Genomic DNA, 22,796 nt, shown 5'->3' with positions numbered 1-22,796 from the left:
ATTTGTCATCAACTATAACTCCTCCTTTGAAGCATCTAGTTAATAAATGATAATCATATAAAATGTATCATGAAAATATATCTTATCTGAAATATGAAATGTTTATTTATCATATTTATTGATGAAGTACTTTATTTACTCATCATTCATTCAGAATGACTTTTGAATACATAAATGAACAGTTAGAACCTACTTGTGAATAATTTATACATGTTTATAAACACTTAATTAGTGTTTTATAACACACTGTAAAGGTTTGTGTGTATTCATATATTGGTATTATATATGATTGCAGCTGTGAAATACCTGTTATCAGTGATCCATTACTGTTTATAAACCAGTTATGACTTTACACTTATAATTGCTTAATACTTTAATAAATAATAAATGTTATATTTGCTTACAATTACATAAAGTATGTTCATTTTATTTTACATCAAATTGTATTTATTATTTGTGTATGTGCTGATTAAAGTGGTACCAGCCTTATGACTACTTAGACACAGCCTTATTTATAGTAACATTATAGGGAAATAATAAGAATAGCCACGTTAATTAAGCCCCTGGGATAATTCGGTTGTAAGTCTCTGTAGGGATATTATAGGCATATAGTGAAAGAGATGTCACAAATACCCATATGATAAAGATAACTTTAAACTCATCAAAAGCGATTCGTATGACATACATAGGTGATGAGTCCCTTTAGGAATAATGGTAATACCTGCATTATAAATGTCACAAATAAAGGTTTAATTTCACGATACTATAAATCTCATCATATGCCAATGGCCGCCGTATACTATGCACTATATAAAATAGCATATGGGTTACAATCCACCATAATGTCACATGAACTCACTTTAAAGTTCATTGGAATTTCACCGACACAGACTACAGTCTTCAAATAAATCCCAGGAGATAAAAACTGCCTGTCAGCTCGACAAGCATCCCCTGTTGTTTTTTTCTTTGTTTAACCGGTTCTCAGTGTTAACAAACTCACTTCCTGACAGCCAGCCTGTAATTAACTATTTATCCATCTCTCTCTCTCTCTCTCTCTCTCTCTCTCTCTCTCTCTCTCTCTCTCTCTCTCTCTCTCTCTCGGGTGTGTGTGCGTGTGTTCTTTCACCAGCAGGTGGTGCACTCCTCGGGCTTTGGCTTTTATGAATCGCTGCTGCTGCTCGTGTAGAGGCGGAGTTACTCTGCTCAGCTCTGACGTGCAGGCGGTGGGCAGCAGGCTGGGTGAGTCCATCTCCCCCTGACTGGATCACAGGACCGACATCATCATCCGCCGTCCACCCTGACAAGGACAACAGCTCCCGCATACATAAACAAAATAAACCGCAGGGACAGGACAATCTTGTGTTTTGAAAGAAAAGGTCAGAAATCGCATCGAGATCGGCAAGATGCTGGCCTGTACAGAGATGATCACCATGTGTCTGCAGTCTGCCAAGCACGAGCACTTGAGAAAGCAGCAGGAGCTTGACCGCAACCACAATCAAGGCATCTCTCTTGTTCAGGATGTAAGTAGGCTATACACTGGTGTTGTTATGTTTAGGTGGTGTTATAGCTTCAAAATGCATATCTTATTATTACATCTTTTAGAAACACTTATGATTAGCTGTGTGCATGATTGTGTCTATATTTAGAAATGATTTGCTCACATCCACCTCGTTGGAGGGTCATCTTACAAAGGTACACTTATGAGTAATCCATTTCTGCTCTTTATGAATGGTTCATATTGAGCTAATGGCTTGTCAGCCTCCCATTCACATGTGCTCGACATGCAGCAATCCTATTGTGTAAGAGAGGTGAGTGCATGCTTATTAGCGCGTGAATAACAAAGGAGATGCTCCAACACAGTCATCTGACACACAAATGTTTGGATTCATCTCACCTTTTAAACTTTACAATGCAGTTGTTTTAATGTGGTTGTTTTCCAGCTTTTATTTTCACCTGAAAAGGAGTGTCTTGGCATTGCTTTTACCCTAGATGAAACATGCATGGTGTCTATATTAAACATGATATGGTATGCATTTTTTATGAGCAGCTTTCCCTTCACACAGCTCGAAAAAGAAACATAAAAATAGAAAAATGTTAAAATTTGAATGATGTAATCAGGATATTGCTTGCACAGTTGACAGAGGGCTGGATTTACATGCACAGAAATGTTCTCTCCCTCAGCTGCCTGTTATTCTTCTTTTTGGTACAGAATGAAAAAAAAATGCAAGTGATCCCTCCATATAAAAGACAACTGTGTACATGCAGTATTATATTTTAAAACTAAATGCTGTATGTTTAAAGCCTTTAATCTGGTTTACTGAGGACACTCAGAAAACACCAAAAAATACAAGACAGAATCATTTCCCAGCAATAGACTCACTGACAGCTGGCTGTAAAGACAATCCTCCAGTTTCCTCGGTGCAGATTATTGGCCAGTGAGGGGAACATCTGACTGCAGCAAGTACGCATTTGGTTTAAATGCAGTTAGCATTTCTCTCCCGCCCAACACTGCATAACCTCCAAACTGGTGTTTCCACATTTAACATATTACAGTGGCTAAAGGGCGGTCATTTATTCTTTAATAGCTGCATAAATTTAGACTGGAAGTCCACTAATCCAACTTGACCTCCACTGATTTTGTTATTATCTACAATATTTCACAGAAAAATGAGCCTCATTTGTGCTTTTCTTCCTCCACATGGAGCTCACTTAAATTCGAGGAAGCTTTATGTGCGGTTTATTTTTCATCTCAAAAATGTGTATTTATAAAATTAGGCAGGTTGAAGCACTCATTGTTGATTTAACAGACTCACCGTTGCGTGAAGGCTTTCACATCCCTGAGAAGTGTTTTGGTGCTCTTTTTCTGAGATAATAATTTGCTTCAGAGGCTGCTGGGAAGCAGCGGTGTGCCTCTCATACACAGCTGGTATGCTGTATGGATGTTCTGAGAATGCCAGTTACTCATCCCTGCTGTAGTTTTATTGTTTCCAGATAAGACCCAGTGTGACATATTAACAGGCCCAAGGGACTGGCTGAGATCGAAATTACAACCGTGCAGCATCCATGCAGCTAATACTGCTTTTAGAAGATCGTCATTGGCTCTGTGGGATGACAGCAGGTCTATCGACTCCACCAACCTCCCACTTGACAGCACAAAGGAGGAATAAGGGCCAGTAAATCTCCTCCTCAGGTTTCTCTACAGCCAATGTTTATTGCTCTCAAATAGTTTCCCAGATATTTTGACCAATGTCAGTTTATCACAGATATTCAAATTGGTTTTGGGTTCAGCCAATAAGCATGAGGACACTGCAGAAATGCTAAATTATGTTTTGAATAGGCGTTTTTGGTTGGAGTTCAATCCGTTGACTTAAATAATGGATTGAAAAGCTGTCCTGTACCTTACTTCACATTAACAAATAGATATTAGTAATACATTTAATTCTTTATGTATCTAAAAACTGTTTTCCTTGGTACTAACCATATTATTTATTGACGGACAGTATTCAATTGTATTTTTGACTTATCTGACAATCTTTTACTGCTTTTAGTCAGTGTTGGTATTCAACAGCCTCAACAATCTAAAACTGGTCTGGCTCTCCCGTCCCTGACAGCCTCTGGTTTCCATTCATTTCCGTATCGTGTCAAAGTCCTTTAGCGGATTCGTGAATCTACCTTCAGCTGTGCAATCTATCATAGTGAACATCACGACAACTGCATTACCATACAGTGATAGTGTAAGATTTAAATAAATTAAAGCAGACTTGGGTGATCAATGCAATCACTTTTCGAGAATCTGCTAAAACACGTTTATACAAGACAGGAGTAAAAACCGTACAGCCTTTGCTCAAAAATGCTTAAGTGCACTCTGTATTGGGCCATAAAGACAGAATGTTTTCCAGGTTCCTGAGATATTCAGTGCAATATTTCTAATCCTATAGAAATGTTCAGTTCTATTGTTTCTTGCATAGATTTCTGTGAGGCTCAGTAGAGGTCAGTGTCAAGAGGTGACAGCTGGATGTGAGTGCACCGCTCCACTCCAATAATACAGTTAATCGACCAGCCACTGGACTCTATTGGTCCGCACAGGTTTATTGAGCAGACCTCCCCCCTCCACCTCTTTCTGAAATGAAAGAAGTTCCACTCAGATCTCACATGCAACACCTCACACTCCACAAACAGATCTGACTCACAGATTTGGTATTACACAGTGAAGAGGATACAGACATTAATGAAGAATTTATCGTTGTTGACACAGAATATGTTAATGAATAGAAAGGACTTGTCACTTCCTGCTTGCTGTTTTGCACAAAACCGGGGAAATATCTTACAGCAGCGTGGATCGTTCTCAATGCCCGGGGAGAGGAAGAACATAAAAGCAATCATTCCAAAGCTCCTGCTGGGTGAAAATAAATGTCAGCATTTCATTTCCTGAAATGTCTCATGTCGCTTTCGTTATTGAAATGTGGAAATTGCGCTGCCTCATAAAGAAATAGGGGGAAAAAACAGCTGTTGCCTCGGATTTGTGGAGACTGGCTTGCAACACTGCTTCTCCAATAGGCAAAAGTATTTGCATTTTATCTCAGATTATAGCTCCACGTGTAAATAGATTGTTACTGCATGAAGACACTGTACTTCGTGTGCTTAAAAAAATATTGTTGTGTTTTTTCCACTGTTTTTTGTCATGTGTTTTTGTGCCTAAAAACTGTGACATGATCTTCTCCCTTATTACAGATATTCCGCCGGGCAGACAAAAATGGTAAGTAAGTAAAATATGCAGCTAATTTGATTATTTGGCTAGTTAAAACTCAATTAAAAATTTCTTTGAAGGCGTTTTCACACAAAAAAAGAGATAGGCCAGTGCAAGAAAAAGGCACAACTTTGATGCCTCTGTATAGACAGGCGGCCTGTTTTGGCTCAGAGGGGATTTATGTGACACTGGTGGAGTTTTTTGGTTTACTGCCATCCTTGAGAGACCCAGGTAGAAAGGATATAAATATCCAGGGTCAGGTGCAGCTGCATCTTTTTGTGATGTGATTGGATTTGAGAAGATGAACTCCTTTGATGCAGCTGCTCACCACACAATGCTCATCTCAGCGATATCCAGTGATATTTCCTCAGTGAGACGGCAACATAATTGTAGCCCAAATATCTTGCTACACATTAATTTGTGGCCTCGGCTGGCACTTGACTCGGTAGAAAATACACTTTTAACATTTAAATTAAAAAAGGGACAAATTCACTATAGTCTAATGTGAATTTAATATATTCCCCCTAAACATGTCACTGTTACATTTGATTAATGTGATACAGTGTTACATTTAAATCCCCTCTTCACATTAAAGGAAATCATTTGCTTTGCATGACAAAACAATGCTGCCAAACAGGAAAATGTTTTTGCTCTTAATTTTTTATCCATGCACTGTACCTCCATTTAATGGAATGTAAAATGCAAAAGGGGGAAGTGATTAATGCATGTAGAGTATCTCCGAACTCTGATCAGATTGCTCAGGAGGATAGTGAATGTGTTACATAAGAGCAGGATTAATGATGCAACATGTGGTGCTATGAGCAGTGGTTCTCTGGGGTGCCTCACAGCTCGTGTGGAGATACTTAAATACAGGAAAAATCCTCAGTTTGTGAATAATGAAATATCACTTAGAAGATGCTTTTTTTTTCTTCGCGGCAGTTGTGACGAAACTGTACAAGGTAGAAGGAAAGGGCGGGTGGATTTGTGAATCAGAAAAAAAACATAGCAGCTAATAAACACAACAGAGGTGTGACGTTTAAATGGAAATAGATGTTGACTCCATTTCAATAAGTATTTCCATTACATGCATTTCTGTAAGCTTCAAGTCTGCTCCTTGTGTTATTTCTTTCTACTCGCCGTCCTCCCGCACTCGCACAAAGTATTTATTTTTCACTGTAGAATGATAAAGTGAGAGAAAAGAACTGTCGCATGTTTGTGGTAGTTATCTTCAATTTGCAGCTCTGCTTGCTTCCCGTCTTCATGAACTCACTGAGTTGTGCACCCGAGAGGAAAGTGCCTCCTACCAATCAGCACTGAGTGGGCTGCCATGATACGCCTTGAGCACTGCGGATTTACCACTTAATGAGGGCTGGCTGCCAACCCACTACACTCACATTCCTCCATGCTATTGTAATGAGGAATTATACTTTTTAAAAGCAAAAAAAAAAACATTGTATGAATGCAAGAATATTAAGTAGATACTGAGTGCTTTTACTCACCAGCTTTGTGCTGATTAGTTTCACGTTGCTGCACAGTGAGCTCAGAGATAAAGAGAGAGTAAACAAGGACAATGTAACAATGAAACTGAAAGTGTAATCAGTGATATTCGGATCCAACCAAAACCATTAACAAACACAGCCATTAGATAAAGTCTTTAAAAATAAATTAACTCTTGTGGAAAAGTGGTGCATTTTGTGAAGTGTGATAAGATTTGCCTTCAGGAGACTTTCACATCAAACACACAAGTGTCATCATCTGAGCTGAGCTGTTATTACAAGCTGAAAAATGATGATTGGTTTCATACACCACACTAGTTTTCTAACATGGTTAGAATGTTTTTCTGCCTGTATTGTTTTACCTTTTTTATTTTCATGAGTTTTTATTTCTGATTGTTGGAAAACAGTTTCCATTAAGGTGCATAATATAGTTTTAACTTTTCACTCTAAACAGTCAGATAGTAAGGATCACTGTGAGGTTTCCACCTTCTATACTTCACTTGCAATTTTTAAATTATTGCTGTGTTCAGTGCTGTAACAGAGAGGACTGCAGACTACAGCAGAATCCTCACAGGATGCAACGATGTACAAAAGTGCCTAAGCTCTGGATGCAAAAGAGTAACATTATCAGCAGTTTGTGAAAAGCAAATATTCAGCTGTCATTTATCCATTGACTATTTCTTGAATTTGGATGTACAGAAAGTGCAAAGTGTTTTTAAACTTAATATACTGCACAATATTACAAATAACTATAAGACAATATAGTAAGTGGAAATTCTTGTATTCTCTGTAAAGTGAGTTATTTACTATCTATTTTTTCTCTCCAGTCTATTCTTATCTCTGATATTCTCTTCTATTGCACTGGTGGGCCTTATGAATTATTGGTGCTTCTTTGGTTTTTAGCACTTTTAGCTTTAGGATTGCCTCAAAGAAGCTTCAGAGAGAGATTTTCATTTAGGTCACAGTTAGAGCTGGAATTTCAATCAATGTGAAGTCAAACTATTAAAGCTAGTAAGCTGCCTCACTTCTAACAGGAGTTACTGATTTATCATCCATCTTTTTCCCTGCAGAGGTGTTGTATTGACAGTTGTTAATCACAAAGCCTCTGGATCAATTGCTGCAAAAGCTGCACATTTGAAACAGTTTTTTTAAAATCATATAAAACAAAAAAAAGGCAGAAAATCCTCACATTTAAGAATCTTGAGGCATCAACTGTTTGCTATAATAGCTTGATGATTAAGCAATTTTTGCTGATGGTAATCTAAACTAAACTAATCCAAGAAATCCTCCAACATAAATGACAAAACCGGTTGCTATTATTGTATGCTATGCTATATGCTATTTAAAAAAAAGGGCGTAGGTTTAGTTTCGACATTGGTAAGGACACAACAACACCCTAACCCCCCCAGATAACAACAAGTGTGTGTTCATAAAATGTTTTTCTCTGGCAGAAAAAGCCCTGGGGTGAAGCGTTTGTGCTGTGAGAGAGAAAAATGCTATATGGACACGAGCCCTAAGGCTGCTAAAATAAAAAGATAAAAACAATAATCAAAGAATGGATGTATTAATCAGAGCACTCACATATGAATGTGCCACTAGCAGAGCACTAAATATCTTTTATGAACGATTCCCTGTCAAAATCAGCAGGGGGAGGTGCGTAGGAACAGCTTTTTAATTTGATATAACCCCTGGGAGGGCACATCGGAATTATCTACGACTATCACTCCAAATATAATGCGAATGAGTTTGCAAACATATTGGTAGGGACAATTCTGTACTCCCAAAATATTGGTAGGTACATGTCCCTACCTATATGCAAATCTTTGCCCTTGCTATGAAAGCATCGCTCTACTTCTACTTTAATAAAACCTAACACAAGTCATTTTGAAGTGTTTGACCAAACAACCTGTAATGCTGTCGTTTTGTTCAGTTTGGGACAGCCTAGCGCTGCTGGTAAGAAATGTTGTACTGGTGCAGTTTTCAATACACAGTGGCAGGAGTTGGATGAGTTAGATGGGCTTGACATGACAGTTTGTACACAACCCTTAGCCTGTCAGGGTTCCATGTGGCATGAGACTGTTAAATTCATTACCTGGAGGACAGTAGCCGAGGGGAAGGGACAAACAAATTAATCTCAAAATACACCAGAAACCGGAAATGGTGGAAGGTTGGGCAGAAAACATACATGGTACAGAAACACAGTCTCACTAATCAATTAACTGACTAATCCTTGCGATACTAATTGTTATGAAATGCCCTCAAAGCTCACTTCTGCACAAATTATTATCAATCATTAAGTGAATAAATTTGGAAAAAATCATAAATCCTCCAGGCAAAGCACATGCTGGATAGATTACTGTCCTTTAGCTTGTGAGACAAACACTGTGTATAGCGAGAGGCTCAGCCATTCTACAACTGCAGCTCTGCTCTCTGAGAAACTGTGAACACTTGCATACTATGCCACCTGAGCTGCACTCTAAGTTGTATTCGGGTTTCTAATTGGGTGTGAATCTGCACCAAAGCAGTTCTTCTGGAGAAGGCTGGAGAATGACTCAGATGTGCAACAGATCGTGTTTACTCCTACATCATGTGGAAAGAAGAAATTTACAGGGTAGTTTGAAAAAGGAGTTATAATACTGCCTTCTCTAATAGCTTCATCCTCCATCTGAGGTTCAGTGTATCCAGACCACAACACATGTTAAATGAAGTAAACGCACATATTTCCATCTTAAGGATGTTAACGACAACAGCAGAACAATGTAAAACACTTCACTTTAATGTTACTTGTAGTAAACACAGCGTACAACTTGCCGAGATCAGAAGCAAATCTCTTCTGGAAATGTGTAAAGTCACTAACAAGCCTTTGCTGCAAATGCGTTATGTCCAGAGCCATCCACTGTGTAAGCTGGCAAGAAGTCAAAATTGTTCTTACAAACTAACAGATGATATGATTTACTGTTGGCTCGGGCCTTTCAGTCGGATCTCAGAGCCAGGTCTCAAAGGGTTTCACTGCTTACAGAGAAAAGCTGGCGAGATGGAGGCGAGATCTCATTATCGCCTGAAGTTTGATCGCTATTGAGCTGTGCTCTGACTACTCAAACTAGCCCTCAATCCTTGCTCCCAATTTCCTCAGCCCAAGATGCTGCTAATCAGTGGCAGACACTGTTTATCCTCTGATCTGCCATTAACTACACACTTACATTGAATTGGTGGATGTGAAAACAATGTTTATGTGATTGTAGCAAACTTTTAATAGGATGAATAAACTGTAACAGAAATCAGGACAGTAGGTAAATAATTTTGCAGTCTCAGGTTTCTGCAGTGAGGAATAAAAGCAACGATATGGTCTCATTTAATACGGAAATGTGGTGCTCAATTATGTAATTATTACTTCTAAGAGCAGACATTGGATTTCCAGCACTATCACGTCACTAACAAATAACCATTTGCTGCATTGATGGAGTTGTATAAGGGGAAATTATTGTTAAAGGTGAATTCAGTTTTATTGGAAAGACTTCTAAGCATGTTTTTTTGCCTAAAGTTTTGTCATTGACAGGTTTGAGCTTACCACTGGAATTAATTTAGTGGCCATGTTTTATTAAAATTATTTAATTTAATAAAACGTGGCCACTAAATTAATAACAAACTCTTTATTAAAGGATTATTTCAGTATTTTTAAACCTGGGCCCTATTTTCCCATATTTTGGGAAAATAACATGGATTGCAAAACTTTTTGTACCTACTAGTCATTTCAACACCAAAATATTTGAAAATGGGGCCCATGTTTAAAAATACTGAAATAATCCTTTAAGGTGATAAAACCTCTCAGGCTTCAGTGCAGTCTAATTTTCATGGGTTGTCTCCTTCCAGACGACGGGAAGCTGTCCTTGGAGGAGTTCCAGTCATACTTCACTGATGGTATCCTCACTGAAGAACAGATGCAGGAGCTGTATAACTCCATCGATAGGCAGCAGACAGAGTAAGCTCATTTTCCTTTTGGACGTCCTCCAACTCCGCTGCCATCTGTAGCCTCCTGCTCCCATGCTGCCTGGCAGGGAGATGTCAGTGCCTCACTTCAATAAAGATTATGTCAATATTCCACTGAGAGCCTCAATTCTGGCGTGAAAGCTCGCCCCTGAGTTTGCAGCACTCTGTTTGCGCACTCATGAGTACAAATAAGATTGTGAAATATGTAAACATTTGCCTGTGCTTACAACTAAACTTGAAAAACATTTGTTGGAATAAAAAACGTTTGGAAATATGACAAAAAATATACCCATATTTTGCTGTGTTCGTGGGCACAACAATGATGAAATAGAAATGAGATATCACTGTGTATCACTGAAGTCATTCACAGTGAAGAATGACATCTCAGGTGTTACAGCTTTAACTACACCCCAATAAACAATAAAGCTTGCAATACAAACAATTAAACATGCTAGTTTTGCACTAATTGAGATATTTAATTACATAGTTAATGTTGATGGTAAAATAATCAAATTAAAACACCACAAATATCTAAAGCACACAAATTTTATGTTCAAGACCTTTTGCCATACCATGCCAGTGTAAAATCAGTTGCTATACATCACAGTACTTTACAATTAACACTGTACATTACACTGTACTATACTTGGGTGCTGTAAAAGTGGTTTCAGATTTAGGTGCACATATGTAACTGTATTACTTTGATTGGATAGAAAAAAATTAAAGATGTAATTATTCCTAGGCAAGTGGTAAAATATGAGGAGCGTTTTTTCCTATGATTTCTAAGCAGATGTTTATTTATGGCAAATACAAAAAAAATGCTTTTTTAAGTCTATTAATTGCCTCCATGGGCTTTGTGTCACACCCTGTTTTGCAGCTCCAGCTGACCGTGTTGGTTAACAGGTCAAATGCAATAACTTCCTGTAGAACATCAAGTGTCATGTCTCGCTCTCTCTCTATGCCTCACCTGAAACCCTCCCGCGCCCACTGTGGGGATCACCATAGATAGTCTTCTGGGGACCATGAATGTCTGTACAACTTTTCATGGCAAACCATCCAGTAGTCTGGATCAAAGTGATGGACCAACCGATAGACAGACCGACAAATTGACATCCCTAGAGCTGCTAGCATGGTTACAATGACAAAAAGACTAGACTTGTTAAAGTGCATTGACAATATATAAAATATTTCTCAGGATTCCCAGTGACAGCTCCTAAATTTTCTCTTTTTGTCTTCTTCCCATTGCCTCACAGCAACCTGGAGATAGACAAACTCTCAGGTAATTATGTGTCATTGTTGATTTATTTTGCTACTAAAATCACAATCAAAACTTACGTAGTACATATGATCACACAAAAACCTATGGTTGCATGATTTTTGCTGTTACTTGTTGACTAAAGCTGTCTAATGACAACAGCTCAAACACAAACATGCCTTTAGTCTCAGTGACTCAGCAATTGGTGGCCAAACGACTTCAATTATAATTAATGCCACCAGTATCGTATTGATTTATGTCCTTCTTGCAGAAAACAGCACTGACCAGTGTGCTGATCAGACACAAAGCGTGGTGAAAGTGCTTAACAAATCTTCTTCTCCTCCAGAGTACTTCACTCCACATCTGGGAGAATATGTCAATGTCCTGTCTGCTCTGGAAAAGCTGAATGTGGCCATTTTGAAGGCCATGGACAAAACTAAAGAGGTGGGTGATGATGGAGGGGCCATTCTTATCTTCCCATGAACCTGAATAAGCATCCCAGCTCTGAATACGCTTAATTTGACATGGATTATTGTGGGAACTCGTCAAAGGGGTTTTTGAATTCCCAACACTGCCGTGTGGCTCTCAATACAACAGGCCTACACTTGATGAAATGGTTGGAGTTATGGAATCACCAAAGGTCACAATTGCATCCTTAGACTTTACACATTTCCAGAAATAAAACATTCAGGGTAGTTTTGTGGATCAGATCAAACCAAAACAAGAGTTAGACAGGCATTTTTGTTTGTGCCTCAGCAGTCAGTTTAAAACCCTCTCAGATCACTGTGCTGTCGTGGCAATACAGAAGAAAAGAAAACCTCCTGGCAAGACTGACTTTGGCTGCTATATGCTCTGCCTCTCCTCACTGACAATACATTTTCAAACATGAGCTCACAGAACCTACAAGATGAGCCGTGCTTTTAAAAATGGCCTCCTCTCACAACAGTTGATGTCAGCCTGTTGATAAGAGGAGCTGTTTGTCTTTGTAAATCATTTGGGCAACCAGTAAAGAGGAAGTAAAGCAATTTATGTGACCACATCATTCTGGGCTTTTTTGAAAATTTAAACTTATTTCACAATATGGTGCTGGTATTAGAGATAGGCTATTGGTTACTACGGAGTTTATAGAGCTGCCACATTCATTATTAATCTGTTGCCTTTTTTCTCCTAGTTAATTAACTGCATAGTGTATAAAATGTTAGAAAATAGTGAACAATACACAATTTTCCAGATCCCAGATTACAGCTCTGCTAGCGGCTCTGCAGTGCTATGAGCTACATGCTAAATGTCAAGATGCTGACATGCTAACAATGGCATTGTTAACGAGCATGTTTAGCATGTACACCATGATTATCATCTTTGATTAGTTGTTAATTTAGCCAATTAGCACTAAACAGAAAGTACAGCTAAACTGGGAAGTTAGTTTAGTTAGTTTTCTGTTGGCCATATTAATTTTGACCTGAGGCACTAGAGGTAAAAATAATAGATCACCAAAGTTATTGAAATTCATCCACATGAACGTCTGAACCAAATGTCATGGCAATCCATCCAACAGTTGTCAAGACATTTTGCTTAAAACCACATATCCATCCATCCATCCATTGTCAACCGCTTATCCTGCGTACAGGATTGCGGGGGGCTGGAGCCAATCCCAGCTGACATCGGGCGAAAGGCGGGGTACACCCTGGACAGGTCGCCAGTCCATCGCAGGGCCACACAGACAGACAACCACTCACTCACATTCACACCTAAGGACAATTTTAGAGACACCACTTAACCTAGCCTTCATGTCTTTGGATGGTGGAAGCCTGAGCACCTGGAGAGCAAAACCACATATGTGAACTATAAAATGTGACGGTGTGTGTGCTGCTAGTGTGGCTAATAAAACCCAGAGATAATCAACTAAGGTATAAAAAAGCGAAAATAATACTCCCCTTTGAGAAGCTGGAACCAGCAGTTTTTTTTTCAATTACAACAGGTTCAATAATGTGCAGAAACACAGTAATGCTTTAATATGCACAATCAAACATAAATCACCTCCACGTGGGAACAAGATTAGGCTACCTCTGACAACATACTCTATTAACTTGTAGATTTGAAATCTTCACATGACAGCACTGATTGCATTGGATTGGCCATTATTAGACGTCACATTAAGTATTTTTTCTCTTTTTAAAACTAGTAGCCAGTAGAATCAATAACATGTTTTCACCAAGTTTGTACAACTTTGATTTATTTCGAACAAACCAGATTTGGTGATTATTGTAACAGTGGAAAGACTTACCAAGTTAGATTTAACCAAAACTAACAGAGTTTTATTTTTTATCATTCAAGTGTGTTTTAAGATGAGTTAACAAGGCAATTAGTTTGGGGAAAGAAAGAAATTTGAAGGTGTATGGCTGGATTTTTTTGTTTGGAAAGGAAAAAAGGTGTTAAAATATATTTAATTTCCTAACATTTTGAGTATTTACTTTTTTTTTAGTTTTTTCTTAGACTAAAAAAGCTAAGAGAGCTTGTGTAACATAGTTGTGTAATGCTTGCACACATCTCCCTGCTGAAATTACAGGAGGAGGCCTGAGCTATGCTATCTGACTATTGCCTCTTGTGGTAGACATTATGGCTTGGGACTAGCTGCTAGCGCGCTAACTTCAGTAGATATCTCTGCAACACAATGCATAGATGTCTTCGACACAACACCAGAAATTTTCTTCACATTCTGTTGATAATGTTGGTTCATTTTTGAATGTTTTAAACTCTTAAATCTCTTTATATTCTTGTACATTGCACCTTTAATCCTTCCATAATAAGCTCCTCATGGGATGGGATTTTTCTGGTTGCTCTATCTAGCAAAACAACTTTGGTTCTCACTATGTTCGTGTGTTGCTTTACCATCATGAATTCAGATTAAAATGAAACACGTGTGTTTATCCACTAAACACACTTTCCTTCAAAACTCTTTATCGATCTCACCTAAACTTCCACGTTAAGCCAACTGGTGAATATTTATTTGTATTTGGCAGGGGAAGATAATCAGGTGTGGATTGTGAATAGATTACAGTATAATGAGGTTGTTTCCTGTGGTATGCAGGAACTTATTTTCACTGCAGTGCAGAGAGTTGCTGTCACTGATAATAGTAAGAGAAAGAAGATAGGGCAATAGTAAAGCGTAGGTGACAGTAACTAGGGCTGACAAACCCCCCAGCTGTCCAACTGATCTGACGCAGATGTCCTCCACATGACTGCACTACAAACACACAGCCAGCTTCTATATTCCAACATTCTCCTTCTCTTTCAGTTTCCTTCCCTCTTTTTCTTAATTTGAGCCTTTTATTTGCTCAGACACACACACTTCTCTTTCTCTCTGTTCTATCTCCTTTCTCTGTACATCTATTTCTATTTCCTCTTCTCTATATCAACCTTGCCTTCCTACAGCTCATGCATTTTTCATGTTGCTATCAAAAGCTTTCTTTGCCGTGAAGAGCAGATGCTGTTGTAGCCCTTAGTTCTTGCTGCTAAACAAAAAATAAAACTGGTCCTGTAGCAGTGCTAAATGGCCACGAAGACTCCCATATAGCTTTAGGTAAAAGATGGGGAAAATATAGTACATGAAGCCTGGAAAAACAAACAGTAATATTATGAATTCATCAGACTCAAATATATCCTCTCTTGTGTGCTGTTGTGTTGCCCAGACATAAAGAGAAAACATCTTCTGTGGTGTTGCAGCTCTTCTGTCTCGAAAAGAAAGGGAGGAGAAATTCTCATGTAGTGCAGTGGATCTGTTGCAGAGAAAACGGAGCACATAGAAACAAGGATTCTATTGAGCTCAGTGGTCATTTGTAAAAAAAAATGTCTCCCTGTCATTTCTTTCTGAACTCTATTTTGTTACACCACAGTGCTGAGGAGGGTTCATTGTCCACAGAAATGTATCTGGCATAGAAGCAGCAGCCACAGCCCTGAAACATCTCAGAAAGGTCTCTGGCACCAGACATCCATACATTATCTTAATATCACTTTCCAGTTCTTGGACTTCACCAATATCCCCTTGTGTGTTTTGCATTCATTCATTCAGGGTAATCTACACAGTGACAAAATCACAGAGATCCCGCAGTACTGACAAAAAGAAGACTTATAATTATGCCAGCGTTGCTTTTTTATATATTCCAATAAAGCAAAAGAGGCATGAAGTGTAGCACAACAGCATCAACCTCTAGTGTATCCTGTCGTAGTGGCGCCCCCATTTTAGACAGAAGTCAATTTGGCTCTGTTCTACCTCCGCCGCCAGATTAACAGTGAATCAACAATTTCCCCCTGACTCTATATTTGTATGCTTTATACAGAACTGCGAGGCAGAATAACGGCACAAGATTCCCGCCTTGAACAGGCTGTGTAGATGGGGCTTGTATTTACTCCTTATTTTTTTGGGGAATAGTGCTGTATTAACTTGTTTCCTCTGACCAAATAACTGCAATAAGAAGATCGTGAGGGGGAGTGAGAACGTAATCCTAACAAACAACAAATAACCTCTAAATACAAGGTTTTAAGGGTATAAGGTATGAGACAGATTTTCTGAGAATCAGCCACTTGAGCTACTGCTCAAAAAGCTTAGCGTGAAATGAACCAAGAATCAGTTGCTGTCTGGACTTGCAGTTATTTCTCCACATGTTCACAGTTCATATTAACACCTGAGCTGAAGATTAACAGGCAGGCAAGTCAAGCATAGCAACTGAGAAAACACAAACATTTCTTGGACTAAAGATAATATTCGAGAAGATAATAAATAAATAAATGAATGATACAAAAAAGAGAATTTCATTTGTTTTCCCCACATCATGGCTGATTCCTTTCCTTCATTTTTACCCTCATTCTTCCATTCAGGAGTACCAGGGTTCATCGGTGCTGGGTCAGTTTGTGACGCGCTTCTTGCTGAGGGAGACCTCCACCCAGCTACAGTCCCTTCAGTCATCACTGGACTGCGCAATGGAGGCTGTTCATGACCAGGGCTGTACAGGGAGGAGGATACTGAAGAAGCCTGAGGACCTGCCTATCCAGAGGGCTGCCAAACGCCCAGGCCGACGCATTCAGAAGAACATGTGTCTGTCCCCTACTGACCCCTACTCTGGCATGCTCACCACAGGTACGTCTCAGGAACATTGTGATTAAGGTACTGGAGGTAAATCCGATGATGGCAAAAGTTTGACAAAATACTGGAAATTAAAAGGGTATATTACAGTGATTGGGCTCAGGAGGGCACTCACAGTAGGTCATCCAAACAAAACATGCATCCTCACCTCACATTACATTTATTTAGCTGAAGCTTTTATCCAAAGTGACTTACAACAAGTGCATTCAGCCATGTGGATGCAATGTTGTTTTGGCTTGTGCTAATGTTGTGGTTCTTGGGATCAGGGGTCAGCGTGGAGCCAGACAACCACTGGGGCTCCCAGATCAACCAACTGGAGCAGCTCATGGACAAACTGGAGTGTGAGGTTTGTATAAAATCTGTTTTTGTGCTTCCAGTCTTTATGCTAAGCTAAGCCAACTCTGCTAAAAGTGAAGCCAGACCCAGCAGACAGACATGAGAGTGCTGGTGTCGATCTTTTCATCTAATTCTCAGCATAAAAAGTGTGTCTCCCAAAATGTCGATATATTCCTTAACAGATTTTCTCAGTCGCATTGGTATGTTTCTCCGATCACAATTCTCAAAACTACTTCTTCAGCCTCCACATCATCGCGTCACTTGTGCACATCATAAAAGCAATTTCTCATATCTTTGAACAAATTTCAAATGCTCTTTCTTTTTCTTAAGAATTTAAGCCTTTAAAAATAGCAGCATCACTGGCATATTTCATCCAAAACGTGGTAGCCGCAGGACCACATCAGCCAATACTGGTGAGTTTTGTCTCCTGAGGGAGAATTGGTCTTTGTGCAGTTTAGGTATAACTGCAGAGACTCAGCTGCTACAGACAGAAATGTCAAGCACACTGTATATGAGCCCTACGGTGCGTTTGCAGATAACCAGTGTTTTCCCTGCGGTATGGGATCCAATATGTTGTCAGAGGGGGTGATTTATACAAAGTTCATGTGGATGTTGGTACCACATAATGGTACAAGCTTTACTGAACAACACACACTGAATGCCATGCATAAGGTCTGCTAGCCTGTGAAAACATGCTGTTCTTCACTCAAACTGGAAACTGAGAAAAGGGTTTCAGTGAGCCGATGAGACACAGTGGTTGTTCGAAAACCTGATACTTTACACAGATATGTAGATGGTGATGCATCAGTTCTGTACAGATTCTGTTATTGGTGCTCTGGGCTAACAGATGGTTACAGATGTTTTGAAATTCTTCAAATGTATAGAAAGCCACCAATAATTTTCCTGCTGGTCTGAAAAAAATTGCTTTTTGGTGCTGCTGTGGTATTTATTTCATTTTTAATTTTGCAGTTATTATAACTTAAAATAGTCATCTGAAATTATAGATGAGGGTTAGATATCAGTGCTGCATGGATAATAAGCTGGCCTGCTAACTCACTATTAATTACATTTTCTTATCTTGGCTTTGCAGACAAGAAAATAGTGTAAACACAGTTCTTAGGGCTGCAGTGAGGCTGATGAAAGGGTTAATATGAATAGGGCGATCCCTTTCCTTGAGAAAGCCAATGCTTTGTGACAGACTGTAACTAGAGGCCTTGCTTTTGCTGGATTCCTTTGAGCCAGCTTGAATCTACTGCTAATTTGTGTTAACTGAAATATTTATACCCCCATTTTCAGAGCCCACATCTTGAACCTCTCAAAGAGGACACACTGGCAGGAACATATAATTCGGTGAGTCCAACGTGTGTGTGTGTGTGTGTGTGTGTGTGTGTGTGTGTGTGTACAGTAAAAATGTTGTTGCTAATTTTTAAGGTGTTCCATTTGTCTCTAAATATTTGATTTATATAAATTTGAATACCTGGAAATCATAAACAATCCAAAAGTAGCCTGATCTGTTGCCTGCTCCTTCTCTAGAACATACTTCTGGTCCAGAGGCAAATGTCTGTGAAGGAGAGGGATGTGGAGCAGTTTCAGCAAGCTCTGAAAATCTACACAGATGCCACCAGCAGCCAGCCGAATAACCTGCAGTATGTCCCTTTGTCTGCCTCAGTGCCTTTGTTTGCCTGAGGATCTCGCCGTGATTTGATGCAGCCACTTCATATTGCTTCAATTTTCCCAAACATTATGAGATAACCCACACTGCCCTGTTTTTCTCTCTCTGTCTCTCTTTGTCTTTTTAAAATTGTTTAGCGTTTCAGTCCAGAACCTGCCAGACAGATCATGCTTCATAATGTATGAATTTTGGCAGGACCGTCTCTCTTGGATGAGGTAGGATCAGAAGGGCTTCATGACATTTTAAACTAGAAAACGTGTTCGGTGAATTTCACTGCTGAACCAATATTTGCACAGCAACCAAACATCTTACAGGCTCTCTTTGAAGTGTAATTGCCTTGTTGAGAGGCAAATGGCAGCCTTATCCTTTTCATCCCTCTTCCCTCTCAGCTACCTGCAGTCGTCCATCAGTAAGACATTCCAGCGCTGCATTATCGACTCACTGGAAGGGCCGGAGATGGTCTCCACCATGCTCCTTCCAGGTAGAAACCAGACCCTTAAACAATAATTTGTTGAAAGCTTTTATTTTAGTCCAGTGTGATTTAGTTGACCGTTTGATGAATTAATGATAGCTATTATTAGTAAATCTGTGAGAATAAAATGAAAAATAGCATGGCCTTGTGGAGAAATATTACATATGCCTCACACAATGAACAGGGGTTTTCAGCGGTTCAAGATACAAAAGATTATAAGTTAAATTAATTTAAGAGCTCATTGAAGTCTTTCTGGGAGAATAGTTTGTGGGGAAAACAAAACCAAGCCATACTGTTTTTGTTCACTCACACAGCTCTCATCAGCGCGATTTCTAGATGCTAATTTCAGCTAAAACCCTCTGATAAACCCACTGTGTGCTACCTGCCCAGCACCAAATGGTAGACAACGTTAGCAACAAGCTGGTGAGTGTAGCGTAGCATTTAGCAGCTAAAGAAACTGATATTTCTCACAGGAGTTGGGGGAGATCAAAGCAGAGCTAATAGCAGAGTGAATATTGGGCTTTTATCAGGTGAAGCATAACTACAAATGAATGCTAATGTTGCTTTGTATCTGCTGGATATGTAATTAGGAAAATAAACTAACACATGCTAACAAGTTCACCATAACAACTTAGGTGGTGGTGATAATATGTCACTGTTTAAAAAATCAGTTAATGCCGGCCTAATGTGTGAGATGTACTGTATTAGATAATGAATTGTAATCTTAGAAAGCCATCCTTTAAGGAAAAATATAAATACATGTCTATATTTAGTTTCTCTTCCTGCTGTCAAGTCAAGGAGCATAAATCACTGATGTTTGATGATTGTTTCATTTAACAGCCTCTTGGTGGATTATGAACAACAACTGACAGAGCAAAGCTGCTGCTGTTCAACACCATAAAAGCAGGAGGAAGAGGCGATTGTATAATCGTTTAATCTTTTTACTCTCTGATATCTACTTTTTCCTCATGGCATAATCAGGATTGTTCTTGCAAAGCTATGCGCAGAGGTTATATAAAAAAAAGAAGACTACTTGGATAAACCAGTCAACAGTGAAACTAACTAAAATCTATGGAGAGAAAGAATCAAGGTAATGCAATATTTTATTGTGTGATCAAGATCTGTACCAACATTCATTTAACAGTCTTGGCACATTTCATGCTTCTGATTTAATAGAAACACACAAAAGAAAAAAACTCTGAAAAAACAATTATTTGCATGATTTCTTGTTTCTCAGTGCTAGTTTATTTCAATCAAAACTACATCTTAGAATAGATATGTTGTCAGTGATGCCACAGAAATAGAAACATATGAATGACAACTGATCTGTCCATCCTATCGTCACTATCTATCACTCATTCTTCAGCACAGACAAAAACAGAAAAAGTGTTAGGGTTAACTTGCATTTCCCCTTGTTCTGTCTGTGGTATTGTGCTTTGTTGTCTCCTTCAAAGCTTTGCTACCAAGCGTCTTTTTCTTGACGGGTTAGACAGCCATTAGATAAAACATAGTTAATGAACGATTATGGTCCACACCTAAACTTTTATCCGTTGTGTCACTCCTGCACTTTAGAAAAATATGAAACATGGACCTACTTGTGACGGATGGATATTTATTGTAGACTGTCTATTGAACATGTAGCTGTAACTGCTGTTATAACAAGCTGCACTGAAGTGTAGTGAGACATTAGCGGATGATATCAATTAACCAAATAATTCTCAATAATTAAACTCAAAAGCCATTATTTTACATTTGCAGTCTGTATCTGTACAGTACGCACAAAATAGAAGTTTATATTTTGCGTACAGAAATTAAGAAGAAACTGTTCAATATAATGACAATAGAAAGAAGTTCTATAAAGATTGTATACAGTAGTTAATGAAAGATAGAAAGATGTAAGTAATTGTTGTAGAACATTGGTAAATGTATAGTATGATAGTATGTTGAGCTTTGGTTGCTCTGATAATGCGAGGAATGAATGTGTTCACTCTTTTCTGAAGTGTTTATCCTTTCTTTTATGAAGAATATACAGTTGTTATGTGGATGCTATGTTTGTTTTCTGGCATGAAATAAAGTTCATGACTTGAAATGTCTCATGAAATTATGCATTCATTGTCCCCGTGTTTAGGTTTAGTACTAGTGTTTATGAATTGTGATCTAATAGAGAAATCCTGGATATTTATTAGTAAATTAATGGTACAGTTGAAATGGCCCTCTGTATTAAGCAGCCACCTCACCTTATTGTGTTCATGTTTATTAGGGATCCAAGCAGCGAAGCTGCGGGAGCCCTATTGGTTTTGTTCTGATTCTTCTTCTTCTTCTTCTTCTTCTTCTTCTTCTTTCTTCTTTTTCTCCGCTAAAAGTGTTTAGGCAGCAAAAACTATTGTCACCAAACTTGACGCGTCTGTTCAGATGCTCAGCCTAAGCTTCCACGAGCAGTCCTGTGATATTCTTCCACTAGGGGGCGCTACACTTGCAAAACGTTTATACCTCGTAATTCGTTAGATGGATTCGTGCAAAATTCGGTTTGTACGATCTCGGGTCACTACTGAGTTGATGTATAAAATTTAAAATTAAGTAAAGTAAAATTTTTTTGACATTTCTCATTCCTAACTTAAAAAAATCTAAAAAATCATCTGTACGTCCCAGAGAGCTGCAATCTTTTCAGCACATCCACTGATTTGTGACTAACGTTTGCCTGCAACCTATGGTCAAGTCAGTCACTCGATATTTTTCAGAATATGCTAATTCAATTAACATCTATATCTCCACAAGTCTTTCTTCAGACGCTACCAAACTCAACAGAGTCGTTCTCCAGATGGCCGATATCAAGTGTTTCAAAGGGTTTTCAGATTGGTCAAACGGTGAGTCTGCAGTGATATTCTGTATCTTGCTGTAACTTGTACAGTATAAACAACATTTTCTTTTTAAATCAGTTTTGGATCAAATGCCACCAAAATAATTAACAACACACCCAAAACCAGCAGAATGATGCTTGATTTTTTATCAGAATTTTCTCACTAACATCTTGACAGTTGTAAGCATTTTAAGTTTAAACTGACAAAACTATCCGGGTCCAGCACTTGTGATGTCACTACCTCCACTTATGAGAGGGTATGTGGAAACAGCCTCTCACCAGTAGCTTAGCTAGTAGCAGTAGCTAGCTCTAACCTAGAATATTTTGAACCCAAAGAAATAAAAATAGACCAATGTAATGTGTTACCGAACATCATGTGAAAGTATTAGTCTTCATAAGTAGAAGTTCATATATGAATCCTTTTTACATATCTCACATAATTCAAATAAAAGGTTAATAGTGAAAAGCAGAATCTGTTCCTAAACTTACACAGTATGTTGAAGCCATTATGTCTTTTTGTGTGATTTCCTAGTGCAAATTGCGCAAAGAATAGTCCATTTCCACTGCAGACCGAGCAGACACTTATAACTGTAAGGTGGATGTAAGAGAAGGCGAGTCAGTCAGTATGGTGTGGATTAATTGCCTGCAAATGGATGCCATTTGGGATGTTTTGCACCCATTAGTAGACAAGGCTTTTCTGTCCGCGATGTTAATGCACCTGAGTGTCACTACACAGCTTTTTGAACAATTAGGAGTTTATGTGCATGTGTTTGTGCTTGTGTATAATTAAGAATATGTGGTTAGAATAGTTGGAGACTGGGTGAGAGGGAATGA

The 22,796-nt window shown here is 38.7% G+C and overlaps 1 protein-coding gene across 1 annotated transcript; it reads left to right on the top strand.

Moving 5' to 3' along the window:
- The first annotated feature begins 1,210 nt into the window (after nt 1-1,210).
- On the top strand, nt 1,211-21,206 carry LOC119906192 (N-terminal EF-hand calcium-binding protein 1-like). The gene is made up of 12 exons (XM_038723744.1): nt 1,211-1,520; nt 4,732-4,756; nt 10,114-10,222; nt 11,484-11,509; nt 11,832-11,929; nt 16,361-16,619; nt 16,892-16,971; nt 18,258-18,311; nt 18,495-18,607; nt 18,771-18,848; nt 19,023-19,114; nt 19,946-21,206. Exons 1-12 carry the CDS (start codon nt 1,404-1,406, stop codon nt 19,972-19,974), a joined length of 1,080 nt encoding a protein of 359 aa, XP_038579672.1. The 5' UTR covers nt 1,211-1,403; the 3' UTR covers nt 19,975-21,206.
- The last annotated feature ends 1,590 nt before the right edge of the window (nt 21,207-22,796 follow it).

This window comes from Micropterus salmoides, unplaced genomic scaffold, assembly GCF_014851395.1.
Source record: "Micropterus salmoides isolate LMB-PRFRI ecotype aquatic unplaced genomic scaffold, ASM1485139v1 Ms_hic_scaffold_16, whole genome shotgun sequence".
Taxonomy (NCBI): Eukaryota; Metazoa; Chordata; class Actinopteri; order Centrarchiformes; family Centrarchidae; genus Micropterus; species Micropterus salmoides.
The sequence above is the reverse complement of the archived record's forward strand: the minus strand, read 5'-3'. Positions and strand labels throughout refer to the sequence as shown.

Coding starts and splice junctions, on each gene's coding strand:
- LOC119906192 (XM_038723744.1), top strand. CDS start 1,404: ATGCTGGCCTGTACAGAGATGATCACCATGTGTCTGCAGTCTGCCAAG. Junction 16,972..18,257: donor TGGACAAACTGGAGTGTGAG/GTTTGTATAAAA, acceptor CCCCATTTTCAG/AGCCCACATCTTGAACCTCT. Junction 18,608..18,770: donor AGCCAGCCGAATAACCTGCA/GTATGTCCCTTT, acceptor AAAATTGTTTAG/CGTTTCAGTCCAGAACCTGC.